Here is a 27,675-nt window from a genome sequence, read left to right on the forward strand (position 1 = left end):
TCAGCGAGCGGGAGCCGCCGAAGAGGCCTGAGGGGCCGCGCCGGGCTGTGCCGGGCTGTGCCGGGAGAGCGGAGCCGAGCCGGACCGGGCTGGACCGAGCCGTGCCGAGCCGTGCCGCAGCGGTAGGTGCGGGCCCGGCCACCGCCGTGGAGGCGGGATCCGGGTCCGGAGGGCGGTGTTCGGTCCGGGAGCGCGCGGCGCATCTKCCCAGTAGGGCCTGGCGGAGCTGTCGCCGCTGCCGGCGAGAGCAGCGTGTGGGAAGCCACGGGCCGGCCAGGGGGCTGCGAGCGGCTGATGGACTCCCCGGGTCCCGCCGCAGCCGCTCCCGCTGCAGAGCTCTGTGTGTGTGTGTGTTCGGAGCGTGATTGTCACTGCCCTTGCCGGCACCGTCTCGAGTCTGCGGCTCCCGGTGCCCYGGARCACCCGACTCCCTGAGCTCCCGGGCTCCCCGGGCCCCTCAGTTCCCCGAGCTCCGGTTCCCCGGGTCCCTCAGTTCCCTGAGCTCCCGGGCTCCCCGGTTCCCCGGGTTCCTGGTGCAGGGGCTTCGTCGATCCCTGGTCCTGGAGAGGGGAGGATGAGACAGGGCTCAGCTCATCACAACACAACCGAGCCAGGCTTTAATCCACCTGAACCACCCGCTCCCTTTCTCTCTGTGATCTCTTTGACACAACTAAATTTTTATTTTTCTTTTCTGGCAAAAGGTTAAAATATTTCTTTGCTGATTAATAAGTTGCTGCTGTGGTTGATCTCAGATGCTTCCTGTCAGCTTTAACTGGTTACATTAGAAACATGTGTTGAGCGCTCCACACATGTACGACACAGCAGTCTGAAACCAGCACCTATAAACAAAGTCTGAATTTCTTTTTCGACTRGCTTTCTGAACCCTTTTATGAGTAATAACTCGAGCTTCTGTGCTGTGACATTAGTGATAAGAATAGTCGAATTGAGTGTGTCTGTAGTGAGCTGCTTTATTGCATTTTACCTCAGTTGAAATCTGTTATTGGCACGGCCACTGGATTCCTTGAGAATGAGTCACTTGCTATTAACTATTAAATTTTAACTGTATTAAGAGACTGAATCTTGTAGTGCACTGTGAAGGAGCATAACAAACAAACATAACTGAAAACCTAAAGGGTTTGTGGGACCAGATCCAACATCACTGAAGTTAACGAACTTGGAGTTAATGAGTCTGTCCTGAGTCTTCTTTTTGTGATAAATGGAAGCGGGTAGAGCTGAGCTGTTGTAGCATTGATGAAGTGCTGAATTATTATTATAATTACCCAGAGGATGGAGACAAAGTGACCATAAYTCTTCAGCTTTCCTTCTGTGACTTTTGAACTTTTCTGGCAAGTGTCAGATGTSTTGGYGGAAACAGAAGGATTGCRGCCTGGGAGACAGCAAGATTTCCAKRTTCTGAGAGGAGCAGCTGGCTGGGAGTAAAAGAGCCTGAGTTAGGGCAGGGTCTGGAGATGCTTGGAGAGGGGATTCAGGATGCATGGAGGGACCAGGAAGTGGAACAGACATTTGAGAATTGAGTCTGCAGGGAACTAGGCTTTGTTGATCGTGGTTTAGTGACACCAGGGTCCTGAAGAACAAGGACCTTGTCTTGCCTAAAGGCATTTCTGTTCAACAGTTCATGTGGAAGTTTGTGTCACAGGAGTCTGCTCAGGTTGGACAGTTAGAAACCATCCCAATGAATTCATATTTTGATTTTATCATATGAAATGATCACATCTAAATTTGCAGGACCAATCATAAATTAAGATTGTATAGAACTGCCTCTATCTATACCAAATTTAACTAAGCTTTTGGTTTGGTTTTGCCTGGCATCCCAGCCTTACTGTTTCCATGTAGGTTGACATGGATTTTATGAACATGTTTGAAATGTAAAGCTGCAAAGCAGCATAAAGTAACAACTGGTGACAGCCTGGCTCCTCCTGCCTGGGCAGAATTGATTTTCAAGTGTGTCTGTGGTGGTTGGTGGAAGTGGTCCCATCCRGTGTTCTGTTGTATAATTTTGTTATAGTTTAGGAAAAAACTTCACAAGTGGGTTGTCAGACCCAGGAGGTTGTTAAGCAGTGGCCTGAAAGCCGTGTGAGAACAGCTGGGAAGCAAATCCTTATTGGGCTGAAGTTTGTTCTGATTATTTCTGTTCTCGTTTACAAAAGGGTTGGGAAAAATTAGCCATTCTTTGAATGAATGGGCTTATGGTGGTGTTTGTAAACTCTGGGTAAATGGTGGTGTTCATATYTTTGTTCAGCAATACAAAAAGAATTGTTCAGGGGTGAGCTGTGCTTGGGCTGTTCTCGAGGAAATGAGGATAAAGGTGTGTTTGGGTGCTTTTAGAAATCTGCTGATAGTTAAACCCAGTCAAACATTTCCCTGCAGATTCTGTAACCAAACTATTGCAATATCTTAATGTCTGGGAACTAAAAAAAACTGTTGAGGCTCATTATCCTGGTGTTTACAGTAAGCAACACCAGTGGCTGAAGCAGGATTTGGGAGTATTTACTATCAAACCACTTTAAAGAACATGTTTACATACTCGCTATCGTTTGTAACTTAACGTGTTCTACACAGGACTGATAGCAAAGTGCTTCAAACAGGGAGTTTGTGCTGGTTTGGGGAGAAGGTTTTTAGCTTTCCTTGATGCTCCTCAGGTAAATCTGTGGATACACACGAGGGGGATCAGAGGGGATTGTGCGGGAGCCCTGGAACAGCCAGATGGGTCACAGTGGTTATCGAAGCGGAGGTGAAGGCTGAGAGCTCCCTGGAATAGCAACTGCTGCTCTGACTCACCAGGATTTTAATCAGTCAGGCATTCTATTTATTTTCATTTTGGAGCTCTTAGATACACAGGGGAAGTCTCCTTTTTCTCCCTCTTAGACAAAGCAGCATTAAGTGTGTTTTGAGGTCGTGGGCTGTTGAGTGCTACAACTGGTTTTCTTTAAGTCCCTTCTGACACAAAGTGAAACTTGTCCTGCTGACAGCTCTGAGCAGTTTAAATCTCCACCCTGGGCCTGGGCTACAGTAACAGGCCTTGAACTGCCTCTGCCAAAAAACCGGAACCCTCTTAATTTCAGTTCCATCTGAAACATGGGCAGGCAAGGGAGCTCATGGGTGGATCCAGGCAGAGAGAGTTACAGAGGGGGAGGCAGGGATGCAAGGAAATGGTGCCTGGGGTCTGAAGGGATTGTGCAAAGAATCATGGAATGGTTTGGGTTGGAAAGGACCTTAAAGCCCATCCAGTTTCACCTGCTGCCATAGACAGGGACACTTTCCACTATCAGGCCCCATCCAACCTGGCCTTGAATCCTTCAAGATATATATATATATATATATTCCAAATATATATAAATATATAGATATAAATAAAAAATATATATATATATATATATTAAAAAATGCATATATATTTTATATATATATATATGGAAGGATTCAAGGCCAGGTTACATGAGACTTGATAGTGGAATGTATATGTATATTTATATATGTGTATGTATATCTATGTATATATGTGTATAAATATATATATATAAAGTATATATGTGTACATCTATATCTAGAAAGTACATATGTATATGTRCATGCCTTGGGCCCCAAACCAAGTTTTTAATGTGATCCATCCATGTAACAAGTGCCATCTGTTACATTTTTTTTTTTTTTTACTTCGGAAGAACATGTTCCTTCAGAAGGTTTGATGGCTTTGCACAAGGATTTTGCAGCTAATACCCTGAGTAGGTTCTTTTGGCTGCAAACTTGGCACTTTCTCCCAAACTCACTGACAGCTGTTAAGACTGGAAGGTCCCCAAAAGGTGTGTGGTGTTCTTCTCAGTTGACATTCCCTGCTCTASTGATGCAGAAATTCCTGGCTCTTCCCAGCTGTTGCTTTGTTGTGGTGCTCAGCAAAGCAACATGGCTAAAAATGCTCCTTGTGTTTGATCAAACCATCAGCTGCAGAGGCAACCTGAGTTAGTGCTCTGTGTACAAAACTCTTTTCCATGAGGAAGTGGGAAACCTTACTGAGACAACATAATTTTTTTTCTTATTCTTTCCTTTCAAACTAAATGTCAGTGTGAAACTGCTGCTGAATGGGTACACTCACATGAGGAGAAGAAATCTCCATTCTGTAAAGTCAACTTAGGARGTATTACATATATTTTAAAGCACTTTCCTAAGTTTATTTTCACCAAATTCATGGTCTGCTCCACAAAGCATTCCCCAAGATTGTGCCAAAAGCTGTTGTGCAGGGAGATTGGAGCCAGGCACACCAAGCAGGATCCCACACATGTCATGGTGTGCTGTGGAGTGGTTCYGTGCTGGAGATGTGTTTGCATGGCTCTTGTCCAACTCTGAGTTTCTCTCACCTTGATTTCATGAAACACAAAAATGCTGTTTTAAGGTCCATGCTCCAAACATATTCGACTTGAGATGGAAAAGCTGAAGAAGGAGTTGTTTAGAGAAGGGGGGAGGAGGTTTTAAAGGAGCAGAAAACACTTGGTGATCTCTTATATTAATAATGTCTGAGTATCTTCTTAGTTTGGACTCCCTACAAGTCTCAGGTGACCTTATCCGGTATTTTAGTTTCTCCCACACATTATTTGAGGGAGGAGCTGCCATTAGTGCGGTGCCTTCACAGCACAACTGAGACTGTTTAGCTTTCATTCTGTAAAAACACACTTTCTGTTTTACAGCAGTGGGAACTAACAGTAGTTAAGCCAAGGTGAGTAAACCCTCAGTGAAGATAAGGAGCAAACAGTCTCTGAGCTGCTATCAAAAGCCCATTGTGGGTTAGGAGTGCAGATCCSCTCTTATCTCCTGCATCATTACCTGACTTCCCCTTTCTGCCTTGAAAATAACAAGCCCATCACATGTCTACAGAAGGAAGAAAGTTAGGGGTCTGGAAATCCAAAATTACAGCTGTCTGTAAGTGACCTGGCTGAGGGAGAGGAGGTTTGGAAAGCCAGAGAAGCAGTTCTGGATAGGACACAACTACCCTGCAGCTCAGGAAYGTGAAGCTCCTTGTGATGCACATCCATGTCTTGTGTCTGCACAGGATGCTGTGCTCAGTCTGGAGTACATAAACAGGCAGGGGAACTGCAGCTCCAGAGCATCTCATGTGGGTAAATCCTGCTCTCAGTGGGCTTCCTGTGGATCCTCAGGTACCCATTTGCTGCTCTCCAGGCTCCCTTTTACGTGGAGCTCCCTGACAAAGGCTATGCTTGGGGTCTGGGCAGGACTCAGGAGCACTTTGCACCTCTCTTTGCCCCCTCCACRTGCACACAGGTGAGTCAGGCCTGTTCGGATCTGAATCACAGAATCAYYGAGGATGGARAAAGCCTTCAAGGTCATTCAACCCAAYCTTCAACCAARTCCCACCATGCCCACTAAGCCATGTCATGAAAGTGCCACTTGATTTTTTAACACCTCCAGGGATGGGGACTCCACCACTGCCCTGRGCAGCTCCTTCCAATGCCTGACCACCCTTTCAATGGAAAAATTTTCCCAGTTTCCAACTTGAACCTCCCCAAYACAACTTGAGGCTGTTTCCTCTTGTTCTSTCCTTTGTCCCCTGGGAGCAGAGCCCGACCCTCACCTGGCYTCARCCTCCTGTCAGGGAATTGTAGAGGGCAATAAAGTCTCCCTTGAGCCTCCTTTTCTCCAGGCACAAGTTACACTTCAAAAACCATTTCAAACTGATTATTTTTAATCCCAAMTTCTGCCCACCATGCTTTGCTGCATACAGCTGGCATTTGACTTTTCCAAGGACTGAAAATTGTGCAGCAACAGCTAAACCAGGCTGGGCTTGCAGCTTCTGGTCCTGCACAGACCTGAGTCACACATTAAACTGGCTGAGCTCTGCCCAGGTCGAGGCCGTTGCTCACAATTGCTGCCTCGGTCTCTTTGAGTCTGCAAGTGAGGTAGTGCTTTGTTGACTTTAATCTCAGTAATGTTTCCTTGTTATTCTTTGCTATTTCAGAGGGTGACAGGGACTTGCAGTTTTGTTTTTTCCCCTCTCTCTGTTTTCCTTTGACTCAGTCATGGAGGGACTTGTAGAATTACATTTTTTTCGCTGATGGAGATTGGTTTGCGTGAAGGACCTTGAAGGTGAGGGGAGGGCAAGGAGAGACAGAGTTAATGCAAGTCAGGAGAGAGTGAGGATAAAAATAGCTCTGAACTTGTCAGTTTGGTCATTGGTGGCTGGGTTAGTCATCTGGCAGGCTCCCTCCTGCTGCTCCRAGGGATTATTTTACAGCACTGAGAATTGACATAATTTCTGTAGAGGAGAGGGAGCGGGACGGCYGTAATGAGCGGGATACTGTCATCAGCACTTCTTTTGCACAGCAGCTGTTCTCTGTTTGGCCGCTGAATGTGGTCATTGTTGACTTTCCTTGTCTACCTGCCAGGTTGTTAGGTGACTCACAGCACCAAGGTTCATGCACTTGGCTCCCAAACACCTCCCTTTTTCCTTGGTGGTCCTTCAGGCATGGAGCACCCACTCATTTTGTCATTTTCCTGATTCATCTCAGCTGCCAGGAGCCTGTTGGAGTAAATGTGCTGTTGCCCCAGGACAGGGAAAAAGGAAAAGGGAAAAAGAAAAAGAAACTGCAGATTGAAACTGGTGAGCCTAAAAGGTGTGTTCCTGGAATGGTGCTGACATCTCAGTTTTCCTGTTCCTCCTTGTCCTATCCTGGGTTTGTGGTACTTAACACCTGTAGATGTTGCCCAAGGTTTCTGAACTTCCATGGGTTGTTTAAGGGTGGAAATGTTCCATTTTAAGGTTTTACACTTGTGCTATAAGAGGACTGACACAAGGAGGAGATCTTGGGGAACAGAGCATATTCTGGTTTCTAAGGAAACAACTTCTCCAGAGTCCAGGGCAAGGAGATCAGGGGCTAAACCAAATCTGTATTCCCTAGGGGATTGTTCTTTAGGGAACTGCTCATTGTCCATGTTGCTGATTTTYACCCCCAGGTATCCCATCCTGTCCCTCAGAGCTTTGCTTCCATTCTGGTTTATGCTTTTCCCTTTCCACCCCTGGCTCTTTTCCACCTTCCCCTGTGCTTCCCATTGGCTGAGGTTTATCCTGTGCTGGGACTTGTTTGGGGCTCCATTTATGCCCCTGCTCAGCTCCCAGCCTTGCTGATCCCCTCCCCAGCTGCCAGGCAGAGGGATCTGTTCCAGCACCATCACTGTCCTCTATCCAGCACCAACTTCCATGAATCCTGAGCTCTGTGTGAACCCTGCTTCTGATGGGCTTGGCCAAAGATTGCAGAAGTTGTCGGTGATGTAGAGGAAGGGAGTGAGGAAGGTTCTATGCATGAGCAGTCTGGCTGTGGAGCCTGCCTTCATTGAGGGAGAATGAGGAATGGCTTTGAGGATGACTGAGCACAGGGAAAAAGGGAATTRGCTGGGTTTATGGCCATTCACGTGGTGTAATTTCTCCCAGGTGCACTCTAGGAGAAGAACTTTCATGTCTTCCTTGTTTTCCTTTTTTTTGGGGGGGTGAATATTTTTCCTATTTAGTGATATGGGAGTTTCTTCTCTTTGGTTTCACTGTTTGTATTTAAGTTAAGGGGATATACCAGAAATTAAATTTCTCTGAAACCCATGTGGTCACACATTTTCAATCATGAGAATGTTGAATGTTCAGATCTTCAGTGCTTCCAGTCAGAGATGGAACACTGGCACTCCAGGGGTCTTCTCCAGCTCACAGCTTGGGCAGGACCTTGATTTGGTTTAAATTATTTATTGATCTGATGCCCTCAGGAGCCTCCTGTTTCTCATGAGCTTGAAGCTGCTTCTGTCTGTGAAGTGTTTTGACAAGTGTTTGTTTTTCTGTTCTCAGTGTCTCTCTGAACCTGGGAAATGGCAGTGATGGGAATTGCATGCCAAGGAGCTCCTGATCCAGCAGTCAAGCACAAGAAGGAGCTCACGGCTGCCGAGGGGCTGAAGGAGACAGTGAGTGAAAAGCAGAGCAGTGTTTGCAAAGTCGAAGATTCAAAGAAGGTCATCTTTCAYAGTCAGTGGAAAATCCTGAATGATGTAATCACCAAAGGAACAGCAAAAGAAGAAACAGAAGGAGGCTGTGCATCAATTTCTATTATTGCYCAAGCAGAATGTGAGTAGCAGGGCRGGCTGCGCTTCATTGAGAAAAAGGAATGTGTAAAGAGGGATGAGATTTCACTCCCTTGGCGCTCCTGGAGAGCTGAGACCACATCTATTTGTAATCCCAAGCGGGGTGGAGCTGATGACACATCCCAGACTCTATTTAGGAAGCTCATGAAATSTCCTAATAATGTGGCAGCATTTATGAATAAAGCATAAATAACGGACCAGAACCAGGCCTGTCCACCTCAACCAGATCTGTCCTGTGGGCCACCTGTTGATGGCTGACTTCTGAAAGGTGTTTAAAACGGGATAAAGAGGAGGAAACCAAAGTGAAGCTGTCATCTGGGAAAGAGCTGAGGGATCAGGAGATAGCTGGGAAGCCTCCTGCTTGTGGGGGAGGAAGAATGTGGTGTGGGTGGTGTGACATGACTGCTCAGCAATTGTCTGGATCACCCATTTAGCACGGTGGCAGAGCTGTTTGAGTCCAGTTGTTACTGGGACAGACTTTGCCAGGTTTGAGACACGTGATGGTCCTGTTTTCTCTCCCACAGGTGAAAACAGTCAGGAGTTCAGCCCCACTTTATCAGAGACATCCTTCATTGCCCACAGTAAACGTTACAGGTGAGAGACCTCGTAACACAAACACCTCTCTTCRCTGTTGTGTCTGCTGACTTCTTGTTCCAAATCACCCTGGCTCTCTGAACTTAAAATATTTTTCCAACAGCACTCTTTGTTGGAATTAGCTCTTCAGTCTGAAGCCTGGGAAGAGTGTGACTTCCCCAAAAYATTTTCCTCTTAGGGAAAAATACAATTTTAGGCACAAACCACTTGCAATACCTTGCATTGTCTTATTGTCCATTTCTCCCAGGCACATTCTAGAAGAACTTTCATGTCTTCCCTTTTTTCCTTTTTTTGGGGGTGAATATTCTTTCTGTTGCGTTATATGAGGGTTCCTTCTTCTCTTTGGTTTCACTGTTTGCATTTAAATTAAGGGGATATACCACAAATGAAACGCATGTGGTCACATAAAACATACAAGTTTTACTGCCCTTGTAGCCTTCTGCCTCTGTTTCTGGMTGGCCAAATTTGGGTTGAAATGACTGGGTTTTTGTAAGATTCATAGGGTTGAAGTAAAAGGATCCAAGGAAAAATGTTCAGTCGTTTTTATCTGAACTGTGCTGATGCTTTTGAAACTGTTACACCATCCTCTGAAAAATTGTGTGAAACCTGGGCTGCTGCTGGAAGGAGTCCTCAGAAAAGGGAACAGCTTTATTTCTGGGAAGGATAAACAAAAGAGGGTGAGAGAACCTTTGCTTAATGACAGCATCAGTAATAGAAACTGAACCCAGAGAAGCTGGAAGTGGTGAAAGAGACAGTGATGCTTTAGATGGACAAGTGGAGGCCTGGGAATTGTTTTTCTGGAGTCACCTGGGAGTGGGATTCTGGCTCCTTATGAAGAATATCTCCCAAACTGGAGCTTTCTTRAGTCCTGGAGCTGTGTCAGGCAGCCCCAGCACCCTGAAAGGGCAGACATAGRTGCTGCCCATTTCCTGCTGGCTTTCAGACACCTTTGGTGGTTCGACACTGCCTAGTGGCTTTATAACATTGTCCTCTGAACCATCTGAAGAAGTGCAAAGTGACCCATTTCTGAGGGATTTGATGTGAGTTCTGKAGTTTTCTGGGATGCACACCAGCTGTGTGTTCAGGATCAAGCCTGAGCCTGAATGCCATCAGCCAGGACTCTRCTTATGGCATCTTTTAGCACTAAAACAGCAGGAAAAAATGAAGAGAGTAGTGCTGGCTGTGCCCTGCATCACTGATCAGGAAAGGCACAGGAATGTATCAGAACTGCTCTGAATCAATGGAATAACTGCTTCATTTGAAGATCAAAAATCCTGCTTTCTCTTAGTCTTATTTTAAAAATCGAACTACTTAGGATTGGTATTGAATCCTAAAATCACAGGATGGTTTGGGTTGAAAGGGACCTTAGAGACYATCTTGTTCTGACAAAAAGCAGGCAAATATCCCTCTTGAGAGTTCATCTCTTTGTGCAGACCCCAGCTGGAATGTTGTGTGTATCTGTACATTCCTAGAAATTGTGCTCTAGTATTGGGCTTTACATGCCCAGCACATTTTGGCTTTTTGAAGCTGTTTTATTCAAGTGCACTTAGTCATTCCTTTTCTTTATGTGAAGCTCTTTTGCTTCCAAGTGGAGCAGGCGTTGATATTATGAACACTTTTTAAAATTTTAATAATTGTTTAAAATATACTGCATTCATACATCATCTCTGTGTTCACTAGAAATCAACCCCAAACTGTCTCAGAGTAGCCTGGAGACATTCAGTGCTTTTTTCTCTACTTTGCCATGTGCAAAAAGAAACCTACAGAAAGAGCTAGARAGGGATTTGGACAAAGGAGCTGGAGTGCCAGGACAAGGGGGAATGGCTTCCCACTGCCAGAGGGCAGGGTTAGGTGTGGTATTGGGATGGAATTCCTCCCTGGGAGGGTGCTGAGGSCCTGGCACAGGGTGCCCAGAGGAGCTGTGGCTGCCCCTGAATCCCTGGCAGTGCCCAAGGCCAGGCTGGAGAGGGTGTGGAGCACCCTGGAATGGTGGAAAGTGTCCCTGCTCATGGCAGGGATGGCACTGGGTGGGCTTTAAGGTCCCTTCCCACCCAAACCATGCTGTGACTGTATGTTCTAGTCTTGTTCTTGCAGATTTGTAAACCCTGGGACACTTTAATATTTTGCTTCACCCACACCCCACCATTTCTTTTGTGCAATGCTGGATGTGCTGCTGTGCCTGGACCTTGAACTTACCCCTATCAGAAGGAAAGAAGTTGTGTTTTAGTTCTGTGCTCTTTGACTCCCAGGAGGCAGAGTTGCTAATTCTCTTTGTGGGGGTCAGAGGTGTCCCCTGAGCTGTGCTTCCCTGTCACACCTCCGAGCCCTCCTGTGTTCTGGTTTCCAGCAGCCGCTCGGACAGCCTCGATCAGATCCCCAACAATGTGGCCCACGCCACGGAGGGGAGGATGGCACCCACCTGGAGAGGGAGGCACCGGGGCAGGGCCAAGAAGAAACGGCACAAGAAAAGATCCAAGCTGAAAGGACAGCCTGTGGCTGCTGGCAGGAGAAGTCCAAGAACTCCAGAACAGGAGAGCTGCACCCCAATTCCYGTCCAGGTCAGAATCCTTAGCCTTCCATTTGTACTGTCCTTGCAAATTCCTGATAGCTGTTGGGTGAATTTTGGGTGGCTGGACTGAGGTTCCTGCTCAGCTRTTTGGTTTTGTTTTCTAGGAGGATGAATCCCACCAAAGTACTCTTTATAGAAACAGTTTTTGGGTTCCTGAATTGAACAAGCACTTGGGCTATGATRCGCTGTCTTTTGAGAAGCCTGACAGAGTTCTATCCACAAGCAAACTCCATTCCCCGAGGAGCCAATACAAAACTGAACTGCACAAGCTGATCAGCCCCATTCAGTGCCTTAATCATGTTTGGAAACAGAGGGACACTGTTCCTCAGCCTGAGACTCTCCATCCTTTTCCCTACAACATCCTACCCCCCCATTTCCCCCATGTGGACAATCCTCTCCGTGCCATGAAGCTGAATGCTCTGGACACATACTTCCATGGTGACCTCAACTATCAAGACAGTCGCTTATCTGGCCTAAACYTAGAATATAATTTCACCAAATGCATCAACCAGTCCGTGCAAACCAGCTCAGACAAGCTTTCTGTGGAAGAATATTTGGTAGATGCCTTGAAGGGGAGTGTGAGTTTTGGAGAACCACAGAATTTAGCCAGCCTGGCCAAGACGTGGAGAGGAGGCGGGCTGGAGCTGAAGGAACAATTCCATGACGCGAGTGAAAATGAGGGCGTACTGCTCAACGAGGTGATCTGAGCCCACATCCCGGGGTGGTGGGAGCCAGAGTTTCTCCTGGGTTCTGGGAGAGGGATAATGTGCATCCATGTGCTTGCTTTTCTAACTGCAGTTTCTGAAYGGTTCTGATCTGGTTGGAGCCACCAGATAATGATGCTGAGTTGTTTTCTGCAGGAATTAGAGCCCTGTCTGTCTCAGGCTGCTGGCTCCATGCTCAGTCCCCAGACATGCAGGCCTGACTTTGAGCAGTGGGTCTGTTCTTAGCCAGTCTTCAGCCATGCCCTCCTGATGCATAAAACAAGGCTTACCTGAAACAGAGGTCAGACAAAGTGAAGAGAATAAAAGCAGACAAATTTAATCCAGGCCTGCTGGTGCATTGAGGGCAGACAAAGCCTCCTCCTGAGGCTGCACCCAAAATGGACCCGAGTCACGAGATCTTCCCCTTTTATCAGTTCTGTCTGATGAACACATCGGGCCCCAATTCTCCAATGACACCTTCAGGTGATGATGTCACCCACTCCAAGCTTGCACCCCCCAATTCTCTGTTGTTTCCATATTTTGGGGCTCTGAGGCAGCGAAGTGTCCTTGGATTTCAGGCTCAGAGAGGAATTGTTTTGTGTGAAGATGGGAGAGCAGCAGCTTTAGTGCTGTGCACTGGAGAAATACAAGAATACAGATACATGAAAATTTGGAAACTAAAAATCCTGAGGCATCACTCTGTTTGCTGGGGAAGAGCTGAATCCGTTCAGGCAGGCTGCAGCATTTATTAGCTGTGGGTGAGCTCAGCAGTGAGAGAAAGAAAGACTGGGTGGATTGGAAGGTGCAGGAGGTCAGTGTGTGCCTCTGCTGGGACCAGCAGCTCCTRCAGCATCCCTTGCATTTAAATCCTAGGGATTGATTCAGTTCTTCTGAATCCAGTTCTGTCTCAGCACCTTAAAGTCCTCCTGGAGGACTTCCCTGGGATCAGTGTGACCCTGTCACTGTTGTCTGTGGAGCTCAGRGTGTTCCTTACCTGCCTGAATGTGTTCACTCTGACACCTAAAGCACAGTCTCCATCTACTGACTGCAGAAAAGCTTTAACACAGYGTCTGCATTTAGTCATGGAAATGCTTGTTTGTTGTAGGATTTGGCTTCGTGGTGATGTTCTGCATGAGAAGGGACTAACACAAAGCTCCAAAGTCATCCCAATCCTACTGGCCTTTCTTTCTAAGTCATTTAGATCCAACAGAGCCCACAGAAACCAAGTAGGCTGATCCTGTGTTGTTTCATCTCAAGYCTGTGACAGAAGTAATCTCATACAGGGATTTTTAGAGAGGTGTTGTGGTGCCTGCCCTTGTGCCTCTGTCTGTGCAGCTCAACATCTCAGTGTCTCTTTCCTTACTTCATCTTTTTTGTTTGAATTTCAGAAGCTGAAGCCGGTGGATTACGAGTACCGAGAAGAGGTTCACTGGACCAAGTGCCACGGTTCATTGGGCATTGGTTCCTTCGGGGAGGTCTACAAGATAGAGGACAAGCAGACAGGATTCCAGTGTGCTGCCAAAAAGGTAATCCTGTGGGAGAGAAGGCAGCTTCTGCCACAAGAAGTCACACAGAGAGAAATCTTTCAGCTCCTCTTTGGGATTTTATTGTACAGTCACAGTGAAGTGCTGCTGTTGTGTCCAAGGAAAAGCCTCAAGGTGATGGTAGGGGGARAAGCAGATGGAGGACCTGGATGTGCACAGGGATCAAGCTCAGCAGCCAGAAATAAGTTCATTTGGCTTTAAAGTGTGCTGGAAAGGCATCCTGGGTGCTGAGACAGGCCAAGAGCAGAGATTTCTGAATGATTGYGAGTGACTGCGGGGGAGAAGCAGCCGTGTGGGCTGTCTGTTATCTAACTATTCTTATCTCAAACCCTGTCTGGGATAAATGGTTACATGGCAGGTATTTATTTCCCTGTTGAAAAAGGAATGAAGTAGGAAAAACCCAAGGCTCTGAAAGTCAGCAGGYTCTGAAAACAAAGCTTTCATCTCCTCTGTGTCACCTGCAGTGCTGGCACATCGCAGTGAGGTGCTGCTGTTGCAGATGCAGCAGAGGATGTGTGATTTTCCAGAAGCTGGCACCATAATCCGTTGTACTCCAGGATTTGCTGTTGTCACACGATGGAGGAAGTGTGTGGGGCATAACTTGGATTGGGGTATGGATTTGTAGGCTGCCACAGGGATGCAGACAGAGGGATAATGCAAGGAGATGAGGAAAATGTAAATGATTTGATTTGAACTTACACTTGAATAGTTTCATCACCTCTGTGAACTGATGTTTCTCACTTCACTTCACTAGAAAACTTCAACGAGCGTGTGGGAAGTGTTGGGCTTGAGTACAAAAATATTATGTGCCRAAAAGAACTCTAACATGCATTTTTCAGTTTAAAATGTCCTTTTTCCCTCATTTCCACTGGGCTCAGCTTGCTGTGCTCCCTATGGAAGGATACAAGTGGCAAGATAAGCCAGTATGTGTGTTTATTTAACCATTTCAGCTGTCAGCTATAGAAACAAACRTCTCTCAAGCATGTAGGAAATTAATTCCTCTTCTGCATCCTCCCAGTTCAGGTGTGAAATCTTGTGGTGACACAGCCAGCCTGTTTCCTGTCAGTGTGTAGCTATTTAAATGTATTATCCATTTGGCAAATCCACAGTCTTGGGAGAAATAGCTGTTCCTCGTGGGGTGTATTTTCAGGAAGGAGGATGGTTGTGCTGAAAAGGGAAACATGAAAGTAGGAGAAGCTGAAGTTTTCCAAAATGTCATTTTMTCCCCTAATTACTGAAGGATAAATTATACTTCTTTATATCAGAAATGCATCGAACTCTGAAAGCAGAGAGTTCTAACATGCAAATTGGACACTTCACTCTGATCTAATTTTCCAAAGTGCCTCCAATTCCTGCTGCCTGCCTGTATGAGGAGGGCACTGCCTCACCTTCTTTCACCAGACTTGGTGCTGGAAGCACCTGCTCTCCAAATTCCTGAGATGAAAGAAAACTAGCTATTGCTGGATTGCTGACAGTGAAGAAACATGAGGCATCTTTTTCCCACCAGAATCTTCATGACTCATGTTTTCCTTCTGGACTTCAAGCAAATTCTTGGTTTATTTAGTTTGGCTGAACTTAGCCAATAAGGTTTTCCTTTAACCATTTTCAGGATGAACACCACCTAAAAAGGTGATTATGCAGATGGATTATGCAGCTTGTGGATGTGTTTTGTATTCCCTTCCTGCTTTGGGAGAGTTGAATTTTTGCCAAGTGTTGCAGCATGCCCAGTTTTTTTCCCTGTCTGTCATAAAAGCAGAATGTTCAGTTGTCAGAATTGTCTTTTTACTGAGACAGAAATTACCTTGTTCCTGAAGAGTACCAGTCCTTAGCTGCAAGCTGGAGTTACTGCAAGCTGGCATCTTTTGTGATAAATCTTCACTTGGATATTTGAGGGTTTATCATCCCAAACGTTCCCAATTCCTGCTGCACCCCCTGATTTCTGTTAAGGAAGGTCACAGAATCACTAAGTTTGGAAAAGACCTCCAAGACCTTTGAGCCAAATGAACCCATCCTCGTGCCCCTGCTGTCACAGAGCCATCAGGGAGGGGCAATTCTGTCAGGATCCATCCCAGATTTTCTCAGTGCYTCCCTGTTTGTGTAGGTGCAAGTGGAACACTTCCGTGCCGAGGAGCTGACGACGTGCGCGGCCGTGACGAGCCCCAGCGTTGTCCCCTTGTACGGCGCCGTCAAGGAGGGGCCCTGGGTCACCATCTTCATGAAGCTGATGGAGGGTGAGCAGGGAAGCACCACTGTCACTGTCCAATGCACGCTGATCTCCTCTTCCTCCTGCCCCAGTTTGRATCTGTTCGTTCCTTGATGCATCCAGAATGTTCCTGCTGTGGATTCCTGCATGGGTTGGGGTGGCTGTGTGTAATCCCTGCAGTAAACCCTGTGTAATCCCTGCAGTGGGYTGGCTGTGGAGGAATAATTCCCAGTCCTGCCTCTCTCCAGTTCAAGGTGTCTCTTTTTTCCAGTAAAACACAGCTGGGGCTGGTTGGTGCTTGCTGTGGATTTGCAGGGCACCACGTGGAGACGATGGGACCCTCTCTGAGCAAACCTGGATGTTTCCATTGCCTGGTGCTCTTTTTGTGACCAGAACCATGGAAAACAGGCTGTGACAGAATGAGCTGGTGCTCAGTAGCACTAGAAATGCTTGTTCTGATCACTGAGCAATTACTTTTGCTCCAAAGCAGCCCTGTTAAACTGACACTAAGCAAAGAAACCTCATGACCAAGGCTTGGTTTGGTGGGCAGCAAAAACCCTGGGAATAAACAAAAGGAACAGAGCCATGTGTGGAAGATAAGTGCTGTCAGACCTGGAAAATCTCATTTTTTCATTGGAAACAAMCAGCAAYGCTGATGATGCTGGGGAGRATTTCAAGATAAGCTAACATGGACTCCCTGGATTCCTTTCTAGGTGGCTCATTAGGGCAGCTCATTAAACAGAGTGGCTGCCTGCCAGAAGACAGAGCCCTCAGCTACCTGGGCCAGGTGCTGGAGGGTCTSGAGTACCTTCATGCTCAAAACATTCTCCATGGAGATGTCAAAGGTAGGAAGTTGTTTGAAGTACCTTGTTCTTCCCTTTTTCTTAGCWGAAGCAAACCACTTAGAGATTAAATTATGGGATTACTTACTAAAGTTACAGGATCTGCTTACTGGATTTTCAGATCAATTTCTTTGAAATTAGAATTTCCCATGGCTCTAGACTGCTGGGAATATAATTATATCACCTCTTGCTGTCACCTCGTGGGTCTGTCAGGCTGTTTGCCCAGCCCAGCCCCACCACTGGGCTCCAGGAATCTCCCRGGCAGGTAATTGGTAGTTTATAAGCAGAGATAATTACAGTTCTGTACTTGCTTGARCCAGTGACACTCCCTAGGAGAAATAAACCCTTTGGCCTTCAAAAACTGCAGTTTTGTGTGCTTTTGACCATTTTTGCCATCTCCTAATCCAGAGGAGACTAACRGAGCCYYTCTCGTTGGCAGCGGAGAACGTGCTGCTGTCAGACGATGGGAGCAGGGCCCTGCTGTGTGACTTCGGCCACTCTGCTCATCTGCACCCAGACGGGCTGGGAAAGTGCTTGGTCACAGGTGAGGCTTCACTGCTGCTCTTCTCAAGAATTGCCTTTCTGACTCATTATTTCTCGTGAACGTTTACATGCGGCTGATTTGCAAGGCAACTGCATTTTCCAGGCTGAGCGTTGCTCGGGGTGTCTCAGGTTTATTGGTATTACTGTGAGGCATCCCACTGACAGCCAAAATGACCCRAAATTTGGGAGGTGATGCTCCTTATCTCCCAGGCTACAAGGGTTTTTGTAAGATTATGTCAGCCTGCTGCACTCAGTGTTTTGTCCCTGCAAGAAACCGCATTGAAACTTTAAAATCCTACTCTGACTTGTCGTGTAGCCTCACTTAATAGTGGGGAAGAGTCCTAACCTTCACTAAAGCGGTTTTTGGGGTTTCTTTTGGAATTAAACTTAACATTGCTTGTTCATCCAGCTCTTGAAAGAGAAGAGTATGTTTTCTATGTCAAGCTCATGTTTTGCCTCCTGGATTTGCTTGGAAGGGGAGTTTAATCCCTGTTCTGTGTATAAGGGACGGGTCTGAGAGGGAGCAGATTCTAAGAGTACACAGTGATGCTTTTTGGGTTAAGATGGAGACCTTCCACTACAGAGGAAAGGTGGGAGAGATGGGATTGTTCATCCTGGAGAAGGCTCAGAGGGGACCTTAGAGCTCTTTCCAGTGCCTAAAAGGGCTCCAGGAGAGCTGGAGAGGGACTGGGRGCAAGGGGTGGAGGGACAGGACACAGGGAATGGCTCCCACTGCCAGAGGGCAGGGATGGATGGGAAATCGGGTAGGAATTCTTCCTTGTGAGAGTGGGATGGCCCTGGCACAGGGTGCCCAGAGAAGCTGTGGCAGCCCCTGGATCCCTGGCAGTGCCCAAGGCCAGGTTGGATGGGGCTTGGAGCCACCTGGGATAATGGAAGGTGTCCCTGCCATGGCAGGGGTGGCACTGGGTGAGCTTTAAGGTCCCTTCCCACCCMAASCATTCCATGATTCTGTGAAGRTGACACATCTCTCACTTTGGCTGGAAAGACTGGGATTCTGCCTCCCACAGTGGCACTGGAGCAATCYCCTGGCCTGCCTGCAGTGAGTTCTCCCTTGGATGCTTTCAGGGAACTACGTGCCTGGCACAGAGACCCACATGGCCCCCGAGGTGGTGATGGGGAAGCGCTGTGACTCCAAGGTGGATGTGTGGAGCAGCTGCTGCATGATGCTGCACATGCTCAACGGCTGCCAYCCCTGGACCCAGTACTACAACCACCCCCTGTGCCTAAAGGTGAGTGACCCAGGCTCTCTGCAGTGCCAGGCAGGTGAGATGCCAAGGCTTGTTATTCCTGGCCACGGAGCACTYGCCTGGGGCTGGATGGCTGGGAGCCAGCTGGGCTCCTGACAGGATGGCAGCCTTGCTTTGGGAGCCCAGCCTTCCCTGTGCCTGCTCGTCTGTACCCTGCTCATGACTTGGGTGTGACTTTGGAGCCATTCAGCTGTAGTAAAATTACTGTTCAGGTCTCATTTAATGCTCTCATTTCAGTTGGAAACACTCTCRGGGTGGGAAGAACCTTCCTGAAATCAAATGAAGCCTCTCTGGTCTAACCTCTTTCACTTCCTGTTTGTTACCCAGATCGCTAAAGAGCCGCCTCCTGTGAGGGAAATTCCACCTTCCTGCAACCCTCTCACTGCTGAGATTATTAAGCTGGGGCTGGAGAAAGAGCCTCTCCACAGGGCATCTGCATCACAGCTCAAAACTAAGACCAGCGTGGCACTCGAGGAAGGTACAAACGTCCTGATGCAGCTGATGGAGCTAAACCAGTATTCCCACCTGGTTCTATTCCTTTGGGAAGCAGCAGCCTGGTTTGTTGTTCAGTGTATCATTTTCACAGCACTGATGCATATTTTGGGTCGATTTGCCCRTAGCTGAGTGTTTGCCACCCAAATAAATGATTTGATTTCCGGTGTGCTGTCACGTGCTCTCCTTCCTGCTCTGCTGGAGGAGGTGAGCTCGCTGTGGGTTTGTTCAGGTGCTGTGCCTGGGCTCCTGTCAGCTGAAGCAGCAGGTTTGCAGCACAGCTGCAAGCAGAGCTTTGTTGCATCCTTAGCTGTAACTTGTACTTGTGGTCCAGTCTTGTCCCTGACACCATCCCTGATTTATTTCACCTTAATCCTGCTGAGTGGTTCTGTAATACAAAAAGAATTTTTGGAGGTGATGTTGTTTGATCTTTGGAAGAAGCCAGGCAAACACACTTCAAAAACTCTTACAGCAAAGGAGAGCTTTTACCTATTTTACTGCTTTATTTGATAATGTTTGTTTCTTTTACCTCTTTTATTGCTTTRTTTGATAATGTTTGTTTGMTTTTYGTTTTTTGTAGTGGGAGGAGTGAGAAGCCCCTGGAAAGGTGAATACAGAGAGCCCAGACATTTCTCTCTGAGCAAAGAAAGCGATATACACACGTCCCTGTCCCCCACAGTGAGCCCAGTTTCTGAGACTTGTTCTGACCCAAAACTGTCAGTCAAAGTTTCCTGTGCCAGCCCAGTCCTACCACCTCCATCTCTGGAGCAAACAGAGGAGGTGGAGGGAACAACTGACTGGAATGAGGGCAAGGAGTTACCTGAGACCTGTGATCCACCCCCTCTCTCCTCCACTCCTCTGCCCYTGAAGAGCTGCAGCCACGTGGAAAGAGCCACAACCATTTCAGAGCAAGAACTTCAGCAGCTGGAAATCGGTGAGCACCGGGCTGRGGGAGGAATTCAGCTCTTTCTGCTTGAGAGCAGGATAAAAATACAGCTGCTTTCCCTTGGCCTCCTGACAGTTATTTTTGGGTTTTCAGCTTGGATGTCATTTTGCTCATAGTTCCTTTCTCGTTACACAAATTGCTCAACCTTCCTTTAAATTACCAAAACTAATAGTTCTTAACCAATTAAATGTGCCACAAAGGTGGTGAACAGGATTTCCTTCCCCCTGAACAGGGGGGAGCCTCTTAGAAAACAGCTTGTTTCAGACTTTCTTATGTGCACTGTGTAAACAGTGTCAGGATTCCAGCTTCTTCTGGAATTTTAGGTTCAAATATATTTTTTTTAAATTCAGGGGTAAGCCAGGATAATAATAAAGGGATGGCAGATGTCAGGCAAAGCAGTGCAGTTAAAATCAGCCCCCTGCAGCTGTTTTGTTCTGGACATTGAAAAACCTACAGCCACCAGCCAAAGGATTTGATTACCAAAAGCAGTCCAGAATTTGAAAACCAACAGTAAATTCAGTGTGGAAATCAGTGATTTGTCCAGTTTCTTTCCCCCAGTAAGGAACTGCACTTCTTTTTTCTCCCATATTTTCAAGTCTTTTTAAGTGAATTGAAAGCTTGAAGTTAGGAAAAAAGTGGCTTGAATTATAGCTGTGTCAGGGGTCTGAGGAATGAGGAATTTTAGGGGTTGCTGAGGGGYAGCATCTTTCTCCAATGGCTTTGGGTCTCAGCAGCCTTGTAGGAGCTGGCTCTCTATAGGATATCTGGATATTATCAGATATATTTGCAGTGTAATATCCAGCTGCTTGTAAGTACTTTTATCCAGATAAAGGAGTACAAGCATCCAGATACCTGTGAGAGCTGAGTACACAAGTTTAATCATTCCCTGATARCATAGATGGATCTAGAGTGGCATCTCATAGGTGCCATAATGGGCAGGAACTGGGAAATTTTGGGTGAAGTTTTGCATGTTGCTGCACAMCCCACCTCCTCTTGCCTCAGTTTCCCTGTGTCACAGTGGCTATGGCCTCTGCATGGCAGAGTTTTGCTGGCATCGATATCAGTGCTCATTAAATAATGCTGAAGAAGCTTTGGGTATTAATTGCAGAGCTCTGATTATAGCAGGGAGGCATGGGAAGAAACACTGGAAATGTCTCTGTTCTTTCCCTTTTGCTGCAGAACTGTTCCTGAACAGCCTTTCCCAGCCATACTCTCTGGAGGAACAGGAGCAAATGCTTTCATGCCTCAGCATTGACAGCCCCTTTGTGTCTGATGCCAGTGAGAAGGTGAGYGGGGGTGAAAGCAGGGATGGGGTGGCTGGGTGACCCCTTCTGGAAAACTGTGCTCACCAGAAATCCACAGTTTCTCAGCTTTGCAGCTGCTTTTTGACACCCACTTTGCTGGGGAGCACCTTGGGAGGAAAGGTTTGCTGCTGCCCAGTGGGGTGATGAGGGTTGTAGCTGTGCTTTGGTTCTCTGTCCAGCATGSATCACTTCCTCCAGAGGCTCTCCTGTGCTGTATCCTCACAGGAAGCTTCAGGTGTGTGGATGWGGAAAATTCTCAGCAGCCTCAATGCTGTCTGTGCAGAAGGAGTGAGCTGGGGAAGCTGTGATGGGAGTAGGAGCTGCACCAAGCAGCACTACTGATTCTCCTTCCTGGCCATGGCCACCAGTGGGAAATTTAGGGAAAGACCAGGAGAGCAGGACAGGAAAACAGAGACCCAAATCTTGGATATTCATTCCCAGCCTATGGATCAGTTCTCCATTATTTTAACCCATTGTTGTTAATGAATACACTGATCAAGTTATTTAAATACCAATTTTAATTAAATTGGGTTACTCTGTCTCTGGTGTTCCTAAGGTAGGGAATGCCAATGAGGAAAACTGAGTAAGCCTTGTTGGACCAGGGAAGGACAAAAAAACCCTTCAATCWCAGTTTTCAAAGACATTGAGTCCCAAATTGTGCTGCCTGGCATCTGCAGGAGTCGGTTCTGGTTGGGAGCAGCTCTGTATCCTATTTTTGTCTCTCTTCTCAGCCTTCCAGTGCTTTTTGAGGAGGACTGAGGGAGTTCTGCACAGCTCAGCTGTTGACACAYGCAGTGTGGGCTCTGGCTCTGCTTGGTTTTCCCCACTAATACCCCCTCATATATTTAATTTGATTTTTGGCTGGTACAGAGCACTGTGCTGATAYCAGATTGACCTGCCATGACCAGGACAGCACAGACCCTTTGCAACAGTGCTGCAGCATAGGGCCTAGAGTTGGTTTTGTACAATTAATTGCTTTTCCTGTGTGTTTYTAATGTAAGCAACAAATATTTGACTGATGTTTGATTCTGCTGCCACTCAGTACAACAAACTCCTCTTTTCTCATCGTTTTCAGCTCATTGTAGATTTAACTATTGAGRATATCAGATGGTGTCTGCACACTTTGCTCTGCTATTTATTCCCATTCCCAGATGGCACAGAAATGTTGACTAACTCAAGGCACAGCCTTAAATCCCTCTGRATTTCCACCTTTTTCCTCCTGACCYGATTTTAACAYTCATCTCCCGCCAGCWCATTTTCTTTCCAAGCTTTACACAAACTTGTGCTTGYTCCTGCAGAACTCCATGAAAGCTTCCCAGAGCTTGAGGGACACCATGAGCTCTGGGATCCATTCCTGGAACAGCCARGCAGATGGGCAGAGCTGCAGCTGGAACAACCTGCTGAGCCGCAGCCGGCACACCGACACCCCCAGCTGCTTCAAYGGTGGGTCTGCGTTTCCACAAATGGCCAGGAAGCATTTTCTCACTGTCTGGAGGGGTTGGATATGGAGTTTTTTAACTCCTCTTATCCTTCAGTTGCTGTGTCAGCACAGACCCCCCTAAAGATGAGTTGTGAGGAGGCCCAGTCTGTCCCAGTCTGGGTGGGTGGAAGGCACTGGGTTTGCACAGCAAAATCCAGGGGAGCTCCTGAACACACAGAGCCTGTGTGTGCCCTGCCTCATGGGCCTTCCATGTGCAAGGAATGTTTTATAACCACAAACAGCCACCCAGAAATTTTGAGGGCACATTGTGCAAATTAATACATCACTTCAGCTGCTTTCTTGCTAAATGCAGTTCTGCTCTGTGAGTCATTGCTGTCTGCAGCAAGCTCCATGCTCAGCAGAAGACCTACATAAATGAAATCCTTAATGACAAAAAGGAGTTTTTCCCTGTGTGAGTGCCTTGTCAAGTTGGWTTTTGTGGACTCTGAGGTCCTTGTGGCTCAGCAGAAGTTAAAGAATCTCTTGTGCATTCCAGGAGTGAAAATCCAGATCCAGCTGCTAAGTGGAGAAAATTTGCACATCAGGGATTTCCACAGGACGAAGGTGGGAGACATTGCCACGGGGATAAGCAGCCAGGTGAGACACAAACTGGGAGTTCAGGGCATCATTTGAGCAGCCATTTCTTCCCTAATGCAGCTTCATAATCCCTGAATGCCWGGGAGACCCGGGAACCATTCAGGGATCCTTAGGACACCTTTAGAAGCAGAACCTCAGTGCTGCTCTTGTGAGTGTGGTAMAGAGGGTGCTTTCTGAATCACAGCATCAWTAAGGCTGGACTAAACCTCCAAGATCAAATTCAACCTGTGACCAAATCCCACCATGCCCATTAAACCATATTTCCAAGGACCAGTTACGTATTTTTGGAATCTTTTTAGGGAGGSAGATTGTACCACTGCCCTGGGCAACCTGTTCCCATCCTTGTCTGCTCTCGCAGTGAAGAAATTTCCCTAATATCCAGCCTGAACCTAAAATCAAACCTGAATTTTAAGCCAATGCCAACTGACAGGGTGACAATATGTTAGAAAGCACTTGTGCTGCAGCTTAAAAAAATCCTTCTGTTCAATTCCAATCCTTCCCCTTTTCCCTAAAGAAGCACTGCATRGCTTTTTCATCATGAACAGTGGCATCAGCTCAGGGAAATGAGCTGGGTTTGGCTGGGGTGCTTCCAGCTCGTTCCGTTGGAGATGTTGGCACACTCTTGTGAACCTCACTGTGGGCCCCCTTTGGCTGCTCCTGAAATAAACTCCAGAGTGTCTGTGGGACTGTGACTCATTTGAGTGTGAGATGTGATTGTCTCTAAAAGATAATGCACCAGTCCAGCAATTGCCCCAGTGGTGCTGGCTCTCTCTGGGCTTTGTTCTCGAGGACATCACAAAGCAAAATACCTGCAGAGGAGCTCATGTGCCCAAACATGGGCAGCTCAGGACCCCCCAGCTGTGGGCACTTTGGCAGCAGGGTGGGCACTGCCCAGTCCAGTTCTGAGGGATTTCCTAACGAGAGGAATTTGGGGTGCTGCTGCCAACCCCAGGAGCTGCTGCTGCCTCGGAAATGACTGTGATGGAGGGTTGGGATGTTCTGGGGGAGCCTGGAAGCGCCACTCAGTGCTGCCATGGAATTCCTTGGTGGGAGTGTGGAGAGGTTGTTCCTCCGTCCTGTTCCCACCGCTGGCGTGGGACTTCAGGTGCACTGTCCGATCCTTGGAGGAGGAAGGGACAGCAGCTCCCTCAGCTCTGACAGGGCTGAATTTTGCTGCAGAGTTTTTTATAAAAAAACACAGTGTGTGTTTGCTCCACAGATCCCAGTGCCTGCCTTCAGCCTGGTGACCAAGGAGGGGCAGCCGGTGCGCTATGACATGGAGGTGCCCGACTCTGGCATCGAGCTGCAGTGCACCCTGGCCCCCGACTGCAGCGTCAGCTGGGCCTGGCGTGTCAAGCACGGCCAGCTGGAGAACAGGCCCTGAGGCCCCGCCTGCTTTGGAGCTTTGCACCTTGTGGAAAGGAGGGATTGAAGAAGCTTCCGACCTCCCCCGCCGTGGAGCGCCAAGCAGCGGGATCGCAGCTCACTGCCCTCGCTTCTGTGGCTGTTCTRATCCGCTCCCGAGACATGTCCTGAGCTTTGACATTCCCCAGGACAGTGGGAATGGCTTGGTTTGGGTGTGAGTGTTAGAGCTTGAGGATGGTAGGTGGAAATTCCTTGTTTTTCCGAGGAATGTGGTGGTGCTTCTCAGGAGAGYGGGGGGATCGGGTGATTCCCTTGCTTTTGCTCCCAGGTGAGGTCGGCCGGTGCTGGGCTTGCCCAGAGGAGGAGCTTGGGTGCCCTCAGTGCATCTGGGGTTGGTTGTGCTCAGGGGAGCTGGCTGACTTCCTTCCAGCTGGAGGAAAAACCATTTCTGTAGGTTCTGGGGAGCATCATCTCCACCTCAAGCCTTTTGCACAGGGAGAATCGGTAGCAGYCACTGGCTGATTCTTGGTTTCACCTCCCACCCTTCCCCGCAGTCGCTTCCTTCTTGAATCAGACAAGAACTTGGTTCCCAGAAAGAGCTTTGCTTGCAGCTCCCACCTGCAGGTCTCGGAGCAGCTGCTGCTCTCTCTGGTGTCCCTGGCAGGCAGGGCAGGATCAGGGGATGGAATTCCTTGGTCGGAGTGTGGAGGGGTTGTTCCTCCGTYCTGTTCCCACYGCTGGCRTGGGATTTCAGGTGCACTGTCCCCTCCTTGGAGGGGGAAGGGACAGCRGCTCCCTCAGCTCTGACAGGGCTGAATTTTGCTGCAGAKTTTTTTATAAAAATCTCCCTCCCAGCTCCCAACCCAGCCCAGTGCCCCAGTTCTGTGAGCTCAGCCTGGCCTCATGAGGCTTCCCACTCCTCCCCTCACTTCAAACTGGGTTCAYTGAGTGGGATGGGCAGCTGGGCCTGGAATGCCTTCAGCTTTGAATTATTTTTTTTACTGATTTGTGAATGTTTGGAACACACTGAAACCTCATAGGCCAAGTTCAGGTGGGCGGGTGTTGTTCACCCTTCCCCATCCTAGAACGGATCCCGAGGGAGGTGTGAGCTCATTCAGGGCTGCTCCAAGGCCTGGCACACCTGGGGATCACAGTCCCTGCCTGTGCCTGTGCCTGTGGCTGTCCCAGAGCTCTGTCACTGCCTCTGAGCAGGGGCTCTGCCTCCAGCCTGGGCAGAGAAACAACTCCCAAAAGCCAAGATGGGCTCTGCCAAATCCATGCTGGSCTGGGAGACACAACAGGGCAGCAACGCTGGCAGTCTTCCCCAAAAAATAGCTGGGAAAAGTTAAACTCTGGGCCTCCCTTTTTGAGGAGCAGCCCTCCTTAAACAATGGATGCTCTTTCCCTTTGGTCTCCCAGAGCATGGGCTGGTTTTGCTCCACCAGACAGTGACATCCCCAATCAGAAAACTCAAGTTGTGATGTAATAAAAAAAAAAAGTGGAACTATTGAAGAAAAATGAAACCTGTCACCACTCCGGGTATAGTTTTTATAGCACTTTTTGTTCTAAAGCACTTAATACATTCTCCAAAATAGGCACCTAATTATATCTGCAATGCCACATTCAGAGTCTTTTTAGTAAATAATTAACACATTATGCACATGTCTTCCAGGAAGGAGAGGGGAATGGGATAGGTTGGCTCGATTTCTTTTTTCAGACGCCATAAACTACTCAGAGTTGAAGCTCTGGAGCAGGAAGGATCAAAGTGCCTCTTCCAGGGCTCCCAGGAGCTCCCAAGCACATCCTCAGTGCCTGCCTGGCTCCCTTCCTCAGCTTCCTCTGGGGACAGGAGGAAAACGGTTGTTTGTGTGAGTCTGTGATGATGGGTCAATCCCAAAGCGCCCTGGGGTCCACTCCAAAGGCTGCACCTCGTGCCTCTGCTGCCTGGGGGATGCTCCAATGTCCAGGTGTCTGATCCCATGCCTTGGCATTGAGATCCAGCCCTGGAGCAGCGGGGAGGGAGCACCAGGGCCATCTGCAGGACTCCTGGGCTCTGCATCTGCAGCATTAACCTGAACTCAGGCTACCTGCACRGGGCAGGGACCCATCCTGGGTCTGGGATGGCCTCATGGGGTACGTGGAGGTGTCTGTGCTCCCCAGGTCTGTGGAAATGTCCATGTTCCCAGGTCCATTGAGATTCCATGTCCCCCAGGCCCATGGAGAGTCTATCTGTATTCCCCAGGTCTATGGAGATTCCGTGTTCTCCAGGCTCATGGAGATTCCATGTTCCCCAGGTCATTGGAGATTCTGTGTTCCCTGGATCCATGGGGATTCTGTGTCCCCCAGTCCCATGGAGATTCCGTGTTCTCCAGTTCCCTCACAGCAGCATTAGCCAGGATCCATCCTCTTTGTTTTGCCCAAAGCCTTCAGTCCTGTTTTGCTGCCACCACAAGTGACCAAGTGAGGCTGCAGGTTCCCAGCCTGCCACCCTTGGCCATGTCACAGCGCTCAGGGTGGGACGTGGTGTCACCACCCCTGCCTGGGGACAGCCACCTCGGCAGCCCCACAAATCCCTGGTGCCTTCCTGCTCCCTGAGCTGGGATTCTCCTCCTGGGCCCATCTCCAGCCAGCCTGAGCTCTCCCTGCCTCCCTCCTGCTGCCAGGACAGTTCCCTCTTCCCTTGCCTTGTCACTTTGCTGTGACAGGCACAAACACCCCAGCTTCCAGATGAAGGCAATCCTGACAGCAGAGACTCGGGGAAGCTTCTCCTGATCCTCGTTCGGGTTTGGCTGCGACTGTCAGGTTTCATAATGAGTGTTTGGGACAGAACCCCGGCTCAGGGTGGGGAGGACAAGTAGGAGTGGTAAACACAGATGGCTCTTGTCGTGCAGCTCCTTCAAGAAGGCTGGAAAAATCCCTGGTGCTGAGGAGAAATGGAAGCTGAGGATCTCTTTGGGATGATGGGGCAGTGGGGGAAGGTGCTGGAATGAGGAGCTTGTATGAAACGAATGACACTTTATAAAACTGTGATTTCTYGAAGTTAATGTGTTTGACCTGCATTTTCACAGGGAAAAAAAAAATA

The 27,675-nt window shown here is 48.1% G+C and overlaps 1 protein-coding gene across 3 annotated transcripts; it reads left to right on the top strand.

Annotated features, from left to right (window-relative positions):
* MAP3K14 (mitogen-activated protein kinase kinase kinase 14) lies at nucleotides 1-27,675 on the top strand. Of its 3 annotated transcripts, XM_057383175.1 has the most exons (17): nucleotides 1-122; nucleotides 6,534-6,638; nucleotides 7,853-8,125; nucleotides 8,667-8,736; nucleotides 11,084-11,294; nucleotides 11,410-12,003; nucleotides 13,398-13,535; nucleotides 15,655-15,784; nucleotides 16,470-16,601; nucleotides 17,038-17,142; nucleotides 18,228-18,391; nucleotides 18,737-18,887; nucleotides 19,482-19,835; nucleotides 21,027-21,133; nucleotides 22,450-22,594; nucleotides 23,128-23,228; nucleotides 24,448-27,675. In XM_057383175.1, exons 3-17 carry the CDS (start codon nucleotides 7,873-7,875, stop codon nucleotides 24,610-24,612), a joined length of 2,820 nt encoding a protein of 939 aa, XP_057239158.1. In that variant the 5' UTR covers nucleotides 1-122; nucleotides 6,534-6,638; nucleotides 7,853-7,872; the 3' UTR covers nucleotides 24,613-27,675. The 3 variants fall into 3 exon arrangements, with proteins under 3 accessions (XP_057239158.1, XP_057239157.1, XP_057239159.1); XM_057383174.1 differs by lacking the exon at nucleotides 6,534-6,638; XM_057383176.1 differs by lacking the exon at nucleotides 6,534-6,638 and having other exon boundaries at nucleotides 11,087-11,294.

The sequence above is a fragment of the Malurus melanocephalus genome, unplaced genomic scaffold (assembly GCF_030028575.1).
Source record: "Malurus melanocephalus ecotype Western Australia unplaced genomic scaffold, MMel_1.1 scaffold_613, whole genome shotgun sequence".
NCBI classification, from domain to species: Eukaryota; Metazoa; Chordata; class Aves; order Passeriformes; family Maluridae; genus Malurus; species Malurus melanocephalus.